At 40.4% G+C, this 14,162-nt stretch overlaps 1 protein-coding gene across 1 annotated transcript in view; it reads left to right on the forward strand.

The window, feature by feature from the left end:
- LOC140476063 (uncharacterized) overlaps positions 1-13,311 on the forward strand; it is an 88,930-nt gene extending 75,619 nt beyond the window's left edge. Inside the window, exons 13-14 of the mRNA XM_072568041.1 lie at positions 1,584-1,648; positions 9,670-13,311. Coding sequence (XP_072424142.1) covers positions 1,584-1,648; positions 9,670-9,874 — 270 coding nt within the window. The 3' untranslated portion in view covers positions 9,875-13,311. The remainder of the gene's footprint in view (positions 1-1,583; positions 1,649-9,669) is intronic.
- Positions 13,312-14,162: the final 851 nt, after the last annotated feature.

The following is a 14,162-nucleotide window of genomic DNA, read 5'->3' on the forward strand; positions in this document are numbered from 1 at the left end:
GTCAGTAACTCATGAAGAGCTGCCTTGACCTTGTAATTTATCATGCTTTGGAATAACAGCTTAAAAAATGGGAGCAGCAGCATGCTTGACCTGTCTAGTCTGCTCTCCTATGCAATAAGATCATGGCTGTTCCAATTATGGCTTTACCTCCACTCTCCTGCCTGCATTCCCCTCATAATCTTTGACTGCTTTGTGGATGAAAATTCTGTCGTATTTTTTAACCCTTTTTAGGGATAATGAATTCCAAAAATTAGCAATCCTCTGAGACAAAATTCCCCCTTGTGCGTGTCTTAAATTTATTTCTCCAGGGAGTGGTGAGCGTATGGAATTCACTACCACAGAAAGCAGTCAAGGCCAAAGCATTGTATGATTTCAAAAAGAAGTTGGGTATAACACTTTGTGCTAAAGGGATCAGAGGATATGGGGGAAAAGCAGGAACAGACTATTGAGTTGAATGATCAGCTATGATCATGTTGAATGGTGAAGCAAGCTCGAAGACTAAACGGACTATTCCTGCTCCTGTGTTTCTAGATTTCTAAATAGGACTCTCTTTATTTTGAATTGGTGCCCCAGTTCTAGACTTTCCTATGAGGTGAAACATCTCAGCATAGAGTCATAGGTCTGTTTCTGTGCTGTATGACTATCGGTCCAACCTGTCCAAGCTGAACAGGTTTCCCAAACTAAACTACTCCCATCAGCCTGTGTTTGGAGGGTTCTGACCTGAAACATTGATTCCCCTTCTCTTTTGATGCTGCTTGAGCTGCTGTGCTTTTCCAGCTCCACTCTTTATCCACCCATATCCCTCTAAACCTTTCTTATCCATGTAATTGTCCAAATATCTTTTAAATGTTGTAATTGCATTCACCTCTACCACTTCTGGAAAACCAAAAATTAAGAAATTAAACACTTTCCTCAAATCACAGATTCAAAATTTTTTAAACACAATCAAGATAACTCAGCCCCTTTTTATCGCTTGAAATTTACTCCCTGCTTTATTACTCTGGTGACACAATTATGGACACTTCCCTAGATTGGATTCACTGAAAGGCTTTTGTTGCACAGTGGTAGTGTCCCTACCTCTGGGCCAGAAAGATTGGGTTCTAGAGGTTGATTGAAAGTATCTAGATTTGGCTTCACTGCCAACTGTGGGATCGGGCTATGAAATGGGAATGAGATAATTTCAACTAGTTAATGGCCCACTCCAAAGACACTAAACTAGAGAAACCCACATCGCATTCTGGGAATACAAATTTCCTTCTTGATGTATAAATGAACAGAGCTTTGTAGAGTTCCCATCTCACTTTGAAAAGAGCTTGACAACATAATTGAACCTCCGTGATTAGATGCGGAAATATTGTTTGTACAGTCAAACATTTGTAAAATTTGAGAATGCATCTCCTTAATTCTTTGCGTTGTCACACCAGACATTTTACAGAGCGGTCAATTTCCCGGAAGAGTCACCTTTGTTTCAAAAATGTTAGCAGAAAGTATCGAGGGTCTAGTTATAGTATACTTTTGGATTGTACATCCTGCAAGAAGGAAAGAATCATTTTCTATTGACATCATAACTTTTTGAACTGCAGATACCTGAGAGTCTGGTGCTGCTGAATGAAGCAAAATTTACAGATGAAACACACCTCCAAACAAGGTAAGAATACTGAATTTGTGCTTAAGCTATTGCCCAAAACCTAGTTTAATCCAGAGGCTGATGTTACTGTTCAGATTGACATGCCACAGTGCCAAATATGGAGATTATTCAAAATAAGTAAAATGCTTTAATCTGCATCTGTCAGATTACACAAAGGAAATTAGTTGAACGTGTGTAGATATGCTGGAGCTTGAAGCTAGGCACTCCAGCTAGCTTTTGATATGAGGAGCATACTGAATGAATGTTTAGATTAGATTAGATTAGATTACTTAGTGTGGAAACAGGCCCTTCGGCCCAACAAGTCCACACCGATCCACGGAAGCGCAACCCACCCATTCCCCTACATTGGAGAGTACTGGAAAGGATTCTGACAGGCAGGATTTATGATTACTTGGAAAGCCATAGTTTGATTAGAGATAGTCAGCATGGCTTTGTGAGGTTGAGAACAAAAACAAAAATGTTTTTGATCCATATGTGAACCAGTATGAGTAGTCCAATGTCCAGTCTTGCCTCTTACATTTTACATATCTAAAACAAACTCTTGCAATCATCGGTTTTATTACTAGCTACCTTCCCCTCATACTTCATCTTGTCTCGCTAATTGCTTTTTTTTTGGGTTATGCTCTGCAGCTTTTAAAGGTTTCCCAATCCTCTGATTTCTCACTAGTCTTCATCATATTGTATGCTCTTTCTTTTGCTTTTATGCAGTTCCTGACCTCCCTTGTCAGCACTGGTTGCCTTATCCTTGTTAATGTTTCTACTTCCTTGGGCTGATTTTTTTGCTGTGCCTCCTGAATTACCCCCAGAAACTCCTGCCATTGCTGCTCCACTATCTTCCCTGCTAGGTTCCCCTTCAATCAATTCTGGCCAGCTTCTTCCTAATATCCTTGTAGTTACTTTTACTGAATTGCAATATCATTACATCTGATTCCAGCTTCTCCTGCTCAAACTGCAGTGTGAATTCTCTCATATTATGGTGACCCTTTCACCTCTATCCCCCCCACCCCCACTGCTGCATATTAAGGCCCCCCAAAGTTTGGGAGAAGATTTGTAGCTCGGGTGCTCGTTGTTGTGGTTCTGTTCGCCGAGCTGGGAATTTGTCTTGCAAACGTTTCGTCCCCTGTCTAGGTGACATCCTCAGTGCTTGGGAGCCTCCTGTGAAGCGCTTCTGTGCCGTTTCCTCCGGCATTTACACACACACAGACCAAGTCCTAAACTATGAAAGCAACCACCCCAACACACACAAACGAAGTTGCATCAGGACATTATTCAAAAGGGCCACAACACACTGCAGCACACCAGAACTACAAAAAAAGGAAGAGGAAGAGGAACACCTATACAAGGTATTCACCAAAAACGGATACCCTCGCAATTTCATCAATAGATGCCAAAGGGAGAGACAACGGAACGAGGACATGCCGCAACCCAAAGGACTAGCCACACTACCATACATCAGGAGGATTTCTGAACTGACAGCCAGACTACTGCGACCACTAGGACTCATAACAGCACACAAACCAACAGCCACGCTCAGACAACAACTCACCAGAACAAAGGACCCGATACCCAACATAAGCAAAACTAATGTAGTGTACAAAATTCTATGCAAGGACTGCACAAAACACTACATCGGACAAACAGGAAGACAGCTAACGATCCGTATACACGAACACCAACTAGCCACGAAACAACATGACCAGCTATCCTTAGTAGCCACATACACAGACGACAAGCAATATGAATTCGACTGGGACAACACTACCATTATAGGGCACGCCAAACAGAGAACAGCCAGGGAATTCCTAGAGGCATGGCACTCATCCACAGACTCTATCAACAAACACATCGACCTGGACCCAATATACCGGCCACTACAGCGGACAGCTCGAACTGACAACCGGAAGCGGCAGAGACAGGCCACTATAAATGCCGGAGGAAACAGCACAGAAGCACTTCACAGGAGGCTCCCAAGCACGGAGGATGTCACCTAGACAGGGGACGAAATGTTTGCAAGACAAATTCCCAGCTCGGCGAACAGAACCACAACATTAAGGCCCCCCACGATAATTGTAATAGTGTCTTTCTTGATACTTTTTCTTTCTCATGATTAATTTTCTTCCCACATCCTGAGTACTGGTAGGAGGCCTGTATACAATTCCCATCAGGGTCTTTTTTTGTCCTTTGTGGTTCCTCAACTCTACCCACACAGATTCTATGCCTTCTCTTTCTATATCACTTCTTGCTGTCATTATAATTTCATTTCTTATTAACAAGGTAACCCCACTCCCTCTGCTTGTCTACCTGTCTTTTCAGTAGGATGCATGTCCTTGTATAATTAGTTCCCAGCCCTGATCCCCTTGCAGCCATATCTCAGTCAGACCCACAACATCATACCCATCAATTTCAACCTGCGCTACAAGCTTATTTCGCTTGTTTCATAAACTGCATGAATTTTAAGTACAACATCCTCAGTCCTACATTGACAGCCCCCTTCTTATAGTTGTCCCCTCATTTGCTGTGCCTGAAGTTAAATTCTTGAGCCTTCCCATACTTTATCTTATTACTTTTTTTGGAAACTTTTAAAAACCTCTCCTGAGCCTTCCCTCCCGCCCCCTTTATTTTTTCCGTAAGTTTTCATGCAACTGTACCCATTTCCCCATTATTTAGTTTAAAGCCCAATTCACAGCACTGGTTATGTGATTTGCAAGGATTCGGGTCCAGCATAATTCAGCAGAGCTGATCCCATTTGGAACAGCTCCCTCCTTCCCCAGTATTGATGCCATTATCTCATGAATTCAAATCTATTTCTCCCACACCAGTCTTTGAGCCACTCTTTAATCTTATTAATCCGGTGCAATTTGCTTGTAGCTCAGGTAGTAATCCAGAGATTACCACCTTTCTTGGTTATGTTTTTCAATTTAGCCCTTAGCTGTTGATATTCCCTCAGCAGAACCTCTTTTTCCTTGTATTATTGGTACCAATGTGGATTACAAAAACTGGATCTTTGACCTCCCACTCAAAATTCCTCTGTAGCCCAGATGAGATCTCCTGAACCTGGCCACCAGACAAGACACACAGCTTTTGGGACACTTGATCCTGGCCAGAGACAGTGTCTGTTCCTCTGATTATACTATTGCTGATCACAACTACATTACTCTTTTCTCCATTGTCTTGACTGGCTCCCTGTACTGAGGTGCTATGGCCAATTAACTCATCCTTCCCACCAGCCTTCTGCTCTTGTCCACACAGGAAGCCAGAATCTCAAACCTACTATTCAAGCTCAAGGGCTTAGGTCCCTTCAGCATTACCTCCTGAACTCCCTGCCTCCATCATAGTCACACTCTCCTCCGGGTGCTCCAGTTTCCTCCCACAGTCCAAAGATGTGCAGGTTAGGTGAATTGGCCATGCTAAATTGCCCGTAGTGTTAGGTAAGGGGTAGATGAAGATGTAGGGGTATGGGTGGGTTGCGCTTCGGCGGGGCGGTGTGGACTTGTTGGGCCGAAGGGCCTGTTTCCACACTGTAAGTAATCTAATCTAATCTACTTGTCAGATCCAGTGCCTTACTCTGGATATGATTTCCCTTTTCTTGATTTTGCAATTTAGTCGACACACCTCTTCTTAAACAGAGCTAAGATGACTCACACTAGCTCTGCTCAGGAGACATAAGGTGTAGAAGAAGAACTAGGCCATTCAGCTCATCTGCTGTCATTCAATAAGCTCATGGCTGATGTCATAACCTTCAATACCACTTTCCTGCCTTTTCCCCAAAATCCTCAATTCCCTTATTGATTAAAAATCTGTCTATCTCAGTCTTGAATATATTTAGTGACCCAGCCTCTACAGCCCTTTGCAGTAAATAGTTCCACAGTTTCACTACCTGGAAAAGAAATTTCATTGCTATCTTAAATGTTCAACTCCTTTATTCTAAGATTTATGCCACCTAGTACTGACTCTCCTGCAAGGGAGAAGCCTGGTGAGGCCAATCGTGGTATTAGGAACATCATCTTCCACTTCTTATCCTTTTGACAAGTTGTGTGGCATATTACTAATTAAGGGGGATTCTTGTTTGTTCAATGCCTTGTTAAAGGCTCAACTCGCCTCATCAATGTTCAGCTTCCTATCTTACAAAATGCAGCAAACAAACTAGATGTTGGGGAAAACTCCTTATGGAAATAAGAGCAAGTACTGGGTCAATCCAGCTTGTCGCTTGCTTCAAAGGACCCTTCATGTTGGCCACGGATAAGTGCCTTGGTGTTGGTGGGCACAGTAGCAGAGATGGAATCAATATGATGTTCAGAGAGAAGATAGTGACACTTACACTGATGGAGTTGGAAAAGCCATTGACCTTCCTACAATGCTGTGCGTTGTTCCATGTATCGAAGATTCCTTTGACGTGGTTTGCAAGCTTGGACCAGGCTGGCTTGAACTGGTATCGTGGTCTTCACTGCTGGTCCTAGTAAAAGAGTAAATAGTGCCTCTACACCACCTCGTCCACCAGACCCTCCAGGACACAGACCAAAAAGGATAGTACCAGGGGAAAATGTCAGGAACTGCACGGGACGGCACTGGACTGAAAGTGCAAATTCAGGTGCGCATTGGCCTTTCAAGATGGCACTGGTGCAAAGGATGTTGGTGAATTCCATGATATCTGCTGAGCAGTTCTTGTAATTGCATGTGGAAAAATGGGCAAGAATCAGAGGTGACAGATGTTGCAGGGGAGGGGAAGGTAGTGTATGATACAGCAAGAAAGTTCATGATACCTCAAGGGAAATCTCCCCAAAAAAGCCAATTCAACTTGGACTAGCCAAAATAATGTAAGATTCAGCCCAATATGTAATACCTCCCCACCCAATCATTTTGATTGATGTTTTCTCATGAAACACCTGAAAAATGAATCTTGCTGGGCACAGTGTCCTGGCAAATTGAATAACTAGACTTGTAGATAATGTTTTAAACTAATTAGAGGGAGAGAGGGTTTGGGGAGATGGGATACCTAGCCTTAAAGTGTAAAGGATATTGCAGCATTACAAGGCAGCTCTTTGGATAATGGTACCCAGAGTGGGATAGAACGAGTATACAAACATAGAAAAACAACACCAAATAAGGATGAAGGGGAAAAAAAATCTGGCAAAATGGCATTCTTTTCTCAAATATACATGTAGCATTCACAACAAAATAAATGATTTAATGGCTCAAATACAGATTAACGGGTATGACCTTATAGCTATATGGAAGACTAGCTACCAGAGATAGTGGATTAACAGGTCATAATGTTTAAAGACTCCTCCGATACTGGAAAGTCCCAATGGATTAGACTGCCAGTTTATTTTGGGGGGAAGAAAAGGAAAGGAGACTAAAAACGTGTCAGTTAGCTTAACATTTGTTATTGGAAAAAAGTTGGAGTCTACTTGGTGAGGCTGCACCTAGAATATTGTGGAGAGTTTTGGTCTCCTTTTCTGAGGAAGGATGCTCTTGCTCTTGCTCTTGAGGGAGTGAAGTGTTGGTTTACCAAGCTGATTCTGGGAATGGCAGGACTGACGTACGAGGAGAAAGTGACTGGGTTAGGATTGTGTTCACTGGAGTCCAGACGAGTAAGGGGGAATCTCTTAGAGACTTATAAAATTCTAACAGGACAGACAGGGAAGGTTCAGGGGGACCTTCCTGATGGTGGGTATGTCCAGAACCAGGGGTCACAATCTGAGGATTTGGGATGGACCACATCTCTTCACTAAAGAGTGCTGAGCTTGTGGAATTCATTACCACAGGAAGTAATTGATGCCAAAACATTGAATGTATTCGAGAGGCAGCTAGATACAACACTTGGAGCAAATGGGATCGAAGATAATTGGGAGAGAGCAGGATTAGACTATTGAGTTGAACAATCCATCATGATCGTGGTGAATGACAGAAAAGGCTCGAAGGGCCAAATGGCCACTTCCTGCTACTATAAAAGATATACAACAGAGCATTTAGATATATATTTTAGCATGAATCGAAGAATGAGAGGTTAAATGGAGCATTTTCAGGATGGCAAACTATAACTACTGGAGTATCATAGGGATCACTGCTGGGGCCACAATTATTTACATATACATATTCATAGCTTGGATGAAGAAAATTAGTGTATAATAATCATGTTTGCGGCTGACAAAAATAGGTGAATGGTAAGGAATTGATTCAGCAGATAAATATAGACAAGTTTAACGAGTGGGGAAAAAACTTGGCAGATGGAATATCATAGTCATAGATACAGGCCCTTTAGTTCACTGTGTCATGCCAACAAACAAATATCAAACGACACTAATCCCATTTACCTGGTCCACAGACTACTACGTCCTGATATTTAAATACTCATCCAGATGCTTCTTAAATATTGCGAGAATACCTGTCTCCACCACCCTCACCAGCTGCTGGATGGGGAAAAAAAAATTCCTCAGATGGGGCAAAATGTATGGTTTAGCAAGAAGAATGAGGAGCTGACTATTTTCTAAATGGTGCAAGATGGCAAAATGCTACTGCACAAGAGGGATTTGGAAGCCTAGTTAATAAATCACAAAAGGCTAGCATACAAATTTCAGCAGGTAATAGAGAAGGCAAATGGAATGTTGGCCTTTATTTCAAAGGGAATGGAATATAAAATTAGTGAGGTCTTGCCAGAACTCTGTACCAGCTACTAATTAGACCACACTTGTAATTCTGTGACCACTTTTAATCCCTTATTTAGGGAAAGATATACTTGTATTGGAGACAGTCCAGCAAAGGTTCAATAGGATATGAAGGTACTGACTTATGAGCTATTAATTAGGTTGTGTCTGCACTTATTGGAATTTAGAAGAATTAAAGAAGATCTTATTCAAACATACTAGATTCATTGGGGATTTGACTGAGATGCTGAGAGGGTGGTTCATCTTGCGGGCAAGTCTAGGACCAAAAGGCATCCTCTCAAAAATTAGGGGCCACCCATTTAAGACAGATGAGGAGAAATCTCTTCTGAGGTTAGTTAATTTAGCACTGTTGTGTTCATTGTTTAGATTTCTGAGTTCAGGAGTTGGGTCATTATGTTGAGGTTGTACAAGACATTGGTGAGGCCTCTTCTGGAGTACTGTTACCACTTCTGGTTGCCCTATTAGAGAAAAGATAGTATTGAGATAGAGAAAGTTCATAAGAGATTTACCAGAACATTATCTGGAATGAAGCGTTTCAGTTATGGACAGAGGCTGGGACTTCTTTCACTGAAACATAAGAAGTTGAGGGACGACCTTATAGAATCATGAATGGCAGGTGTCTTTTCCCTAGGTTGGGGGATTTCGAGACTAAAGGGACATACCTCTAAGGTGAGAGGAGAAAGATTTTAAAAAGATAAGAGGGTCAATTTATTTACACAGTGGTTTGTGTGTGGAATGAATGCCGGAGGAAATGATGGATGTGGGTACAGTTACAACACATAAAAGATGACTAAATAAGAGATGTTAGGAGGGAAATGGACCAAATGCAGGCAGGTGGGATTATTTAGTTTGGGATTATGGTCAGCATGGACTAGTTGGACTAAAGAGTCCATGCAGTTAACTATATTGAACGCTGAGATAAACCGACTTTTCATTAATAATGAACAGAGGGTAATGGGGAAAAGACAAGAAAATGAACTTCAGGATTATCAAATCAGCCATTATCTCACTGCATCGTGGAGCAAACTTAATAGGCTGAATGGCCAACATCCGCTCCTATGTTTTATGGTCTTGTCGGCAGCTGCTAACAAGCAATAAACTAAATACCATGTAAACTACAAGAGACACTGCTAGTTAGACTAGGTAGCGGTTTGCCTGTCCTATAATAAAACGAACTGGTCTTATAGTGAGCAGGCATGACCACACAATAGTCACAGTGAGTAGGACACTATTACAGTATCTGGTCTTGTAATGACGTGCACCTATTACTGATTTGATACTATAAATGAGATATAATGAAAACCTTAGCAATCGCTAATCTGTTTTTGGTATTCATATTTTCATTCTTTCCTCCAGGTCAGACCAACAATCTAACAATGCAAGTGTATTGGAAGCAATGTGGCACCCAACTGCTGCTGTCATCCGTGATAAGGTACCTCCAGGATCCCCTACTCATCCTCAATTACCGTACCTTGTTGTTATTCTCTGGATGGTAGTATACTGGCTGATCATTCTTCTGCACCTCGACTTGGAGTCACTTGGCCCGTTCACAGCCAGTTGATTATGTTACCAGATAGGTCATAATTACTCTTCTACTTAACATTTTGTGGAGTAGTTTTGTACTGTTAGGTTTTGTTCTTTTTATACTCATGTTTTCAGAGTTTTCCTGACATCCCTGTTTAAATTGTAAAATCACAAAGTTCCAGTGCCTGTAACAAACAAAGGGCAAAGACTGAGTATAAACCTGAAAAATTGTTTTTATTCCATTAACCTGGATTGTTTAGTTAATAAGAGGTGACCCAATGAGGACTAGTTACATGTTATTGAACATACTTGGCCTTGTACACATCTTCAAAAAAAAAAGGTACAGCATGTTGCAGACTTTCTATGTGTGCTGAAGAGGGTACAAATTTCAAATGAATCAAAGCTTCCGGAGTAGTATGACAGCAAGAAAGTGAATAGTTTTTTAATACCTTTTATAATATACATGATGTAAATGAAGCTTTATTTTAATATTTACTTTTATGGCTGCATTTTGCTCTTTCGTAAAAGGGTTTCATTTGCAACCTATTATGTTGATACCAAAAGCCAGAAGAATAAGACACCATTGTACTCAAGTAATGAAATAAACACTTGAGATTTAAATACCAAGACTGGCAAAATGGGAATATAATGTGAATGTTATAATCCTGCATTTCTGGAACATTATTACTGTAATCTTTTCTCTAACTTGTGTTCCTACAGAATATAGCTTTCTCCAATGCATGTGCAAGACTGCTCAATCACCCTGTATTTTGTGCAATAAGAATATACTGTTAAAACATAGCTGGACTGATCTTTTCAAGGTTTCATTGATTGTTGTTTCTCACTTTCAGTTTGTCTCCCCATTGCCTGGGGTATTTGGAAGGTGCATTCAGAATCTGCTTTTAGTTCTTTACTGAATATGCTTTTATCATCTTTTTCATAAGTGGTCCAGGTTATCACTGCCTATTGGCCTCCTCACTAAAATATGTTGAACAAGGTATCATGGCTTCTAGACATCTTCCTGCTAACCTTTAGTGGCAAATGATTGCAAGACAGCATGATACAATACTGATATATTCACAAATGTTTTATTTAAATCCAGATTTTTTTTCCCCCATTTGCTTTTATTTGTTGTCAGTCCTGTGATTCTAGTAAGTCCTAAATAAATAAGCCAAAGATTGGAAAATAGGCACAAAGATTTGGCACATTTTGAAGTTTTCCCTTTCTGCATTTTCTTTCTCTTTCATCCAGATGATGAAATTGCACTTAAAACAAAGCTTTAAACTGCCACTGAAAGTAGAGGCTGGGCCTTTACTACTTCCATTATTTGTGTATATGACTCAACTTCTTTGATTGTTAATAGTCTGTATGTGCTGAATGTGTTTGTGTCTGTGTACAGTTGTTTTCTGTAATTGAATTTGTTCTTGGCTGGTTAAGGCTCTACCTTATGATTGAAGGTTTTTCCTCCTTTCCATAAACCAAATTCCACAAGTGTTGCTAATAGCATTTATGAAATTTCGTGCAGGAAAGTTGATGGTGAGTTTGGGCAGGAAATGCATCTGTTGAACACAATAATCCAACCTAAACCAGTTTCCACAAGGGCTTGTAGGCAGGACCCACTAGTTAGTGATCAGTAGCTCGTTAAGCCCATTCAAGCTCTGCAGAAACAAACCACAACTAACTGCAGTGTACCCACTCATTGATTCATCACACACCAAATATTGTGTTGGAGACTTTCCTACTGTGTACACTGCCCAGAACACTTAAAGTAGATCATACTGAAAGCTGAAGCTATTTATTCAGTCTGACGTTTTAAACTCTCACCCACCTGCGATCTTCCCCAACAATCTCAGTCATAACAGTTAGAAATGTGCTGATCTACACTGTTCACCTAAGTATCATCTCAAAGCTCATTAATACACCAATAGTATTACAGTAATGAGTAACCCAATGTTCCAAATTAGAATACCACTGCTGTAATCTGTAATGTTCACTAAATGAGAAAGCAAAAGTAATTATAACCATAGTTACAATTTTGAATGTTCCCACATCTGTTTAAGAGCAGAATGGAGAAAAATCTTTAGTTCAGTGTAGTGCTGAGATAAACCTATAGAGGGTTTGCCGGAGTCTATGATCAGATTATGTTAGCTAAGTCAAGATAGCAGATAGACTTTGTTTTTTACTGATTAATGAAGGACACAAATCTGGGTGGGCAAATATTTTCACTCTTATACGTATGCTTTGCATTTTTGACCTAATGGTAGTGTGATTGAATGGTCTAAGCCATTGGATTCAAATCCTACTTGCTTCAGAGGTGTTTCATAACACATCTGAATAGATTGATTAAAAATATCTACGAATGACACCCCCGATCTCCACTACTATAATGTGTAGGGAAGACAGGATGAGGTTGGACTCTGATGTTATCATATTTTTGTACTTAGTCAAAGTTTCCTGTCTGTGCTTACACTCCACCTGATCATCATAGCCTCACAAGTATAACTTTAACCTTTTGGAGTCTCATCATACATCACACTGATCAGAGTGAATATGTCACAGGCTCCAAACTCTTCCAGCATTTGGAGCTCTATAGATGCCATGCATTTACAATTTGCATATAAAAGGAACCTGACCCCTGAAACAGGCAGTTGCATGGTCTGTTAGTGGTAGGCAACTGCAGAAACTGCCAGGTGGCATTCAGATCTCGTCCCATTTTGAAACCACTAATCTAGTTAATGCTAATTCAACCAAAATAGTTTTGCCATGATACTTCCAGTCAAATAGCCAATCAACGATGGCCATCTGGGGTCATATTTGAATATTGGAGGTGCACACCTACAGAACTGTACCAGTAACAATTCACCTTCAATTGAGGGAAGTAGGGTTGGAAGAAATATTGAGCAAAAAGACAATTGTTTTGCTTGGACTGGCATTGAGTAACATTCTTCTTGCTGTACTGCAGTTATTTGAGATGTACAACAACACAGTAAAACTCTAGCTTATTTATAGGAATACTGGCAGGTACAGTATCACCAACTCTATATTGATTTAAAATATAGTAGGATTAATTGTTTGTACAGGAGAAAACAAAAATTGTGCCTTTTTGGAAACTTTAATGTTTAATTAATGAAGTCAGAACAGCTGGTTATCAATCAGTAGTGAGACAACCATGTTCTGCTTTGCTTTGAGTGTGGTACTCCATTGCTCCAGAAACACACCTTCAAAGAGGTTACCTGTATGTGGACCAGTTGTAGATAAGAGCTTAGGTGTCTCTAGCCTTTGGACCCTCTGTATCATTCAAGGATACTTGCTTTAGAGCACAGACCGTAATATTACACAGATTATATGATTCTCAAAATAAAAATCTTTTCACGATGTTTGTTTCTCTAAAAATGGTGTACATTTTCTGTCATAGTTTGGGAGCTTCTGTAAAAATAAGTTTGTGAATAAAAGCTATTCAACAATTTATTAAAATCTGGTCTTAAACTTCCTGGTTGATTTTGTTTTTCTTTCCATTCAATATTTCTCACACACCAATCAAACTGAGGTGCTGCTCCTGCTGAGATACAATTCACATGATAAGTGCAATCCTAGTGAATGAGGTAAACTAAAGAATCAAATCCGGGTCTATTGTTACCAAAATAACATCTTTCTGCAAGTATTTTTAAACAATGCCTCAACAGTATGATAGCAGCAACTTTTATTTTGTTTCAGTGAGCACTTATTGCCCATTCCTGATTGCTCATAGTAATTGGTGGTATCTGCAATCTTGAGCCACTATAGTCCATGTGGTGTAGTATGTTCACAGTGCTGTTGAGGAGGATGTGCCACATTTTGGCTGAGGAAAAGTGAAGGAACAGTAACTATGGCCAAGATTCCTCATGTTCAAGTTAAAGTATGGCTTCATCTGTATTGGATGACTTCATATACACTGATCCCCGGAGCAAGTTATTTCATGCAATCTTGTGTTTCTTAGCTCATTTTCTATGCTAATAATGTAGTGAGAGTTACTCAGCAAATCACCTCGTGAGTGCGTCAGAAGAACTCACCAGTGGTGGGACATTTTGGGATAGAAGATCCTGGTACCATATTTAAAAGGTCAGTTGTACACCACTTCATTTGCTACAAGTTCGGACTTGCCTGTGGTGGCTTCCTGTGGAACCCCATAGATGTATCCTAAATCTCATCTGGCTCCCAAGTTCACCAATTCTGCTGGACAGAATCACTGATAGAAAGGACAATTCTTTTGATATCTGTTTATCTCCTCCCTCCTCACTACCCAAGGCTTCAGATACAACTGCCAGGTGAAGCAGAGATTTATTTGC

This window comes from Chiloscyllium punctatum, chromosome 4 (assembly GCF_047496795.1).
Source record: "Chiloscyllium punctatum isolate Juve2018m chromosome 4, sChiPun1.3, whole genome shotgun sequence".
Taxonomy (NCBI): domain Eukaryota; kingdom Metazoa; phylum Chordata; class Chondrichthyes; order Orectolobiformes; family Hemiscylliidae; genus Chiloscyllium; species Chiloscyllium punctatum.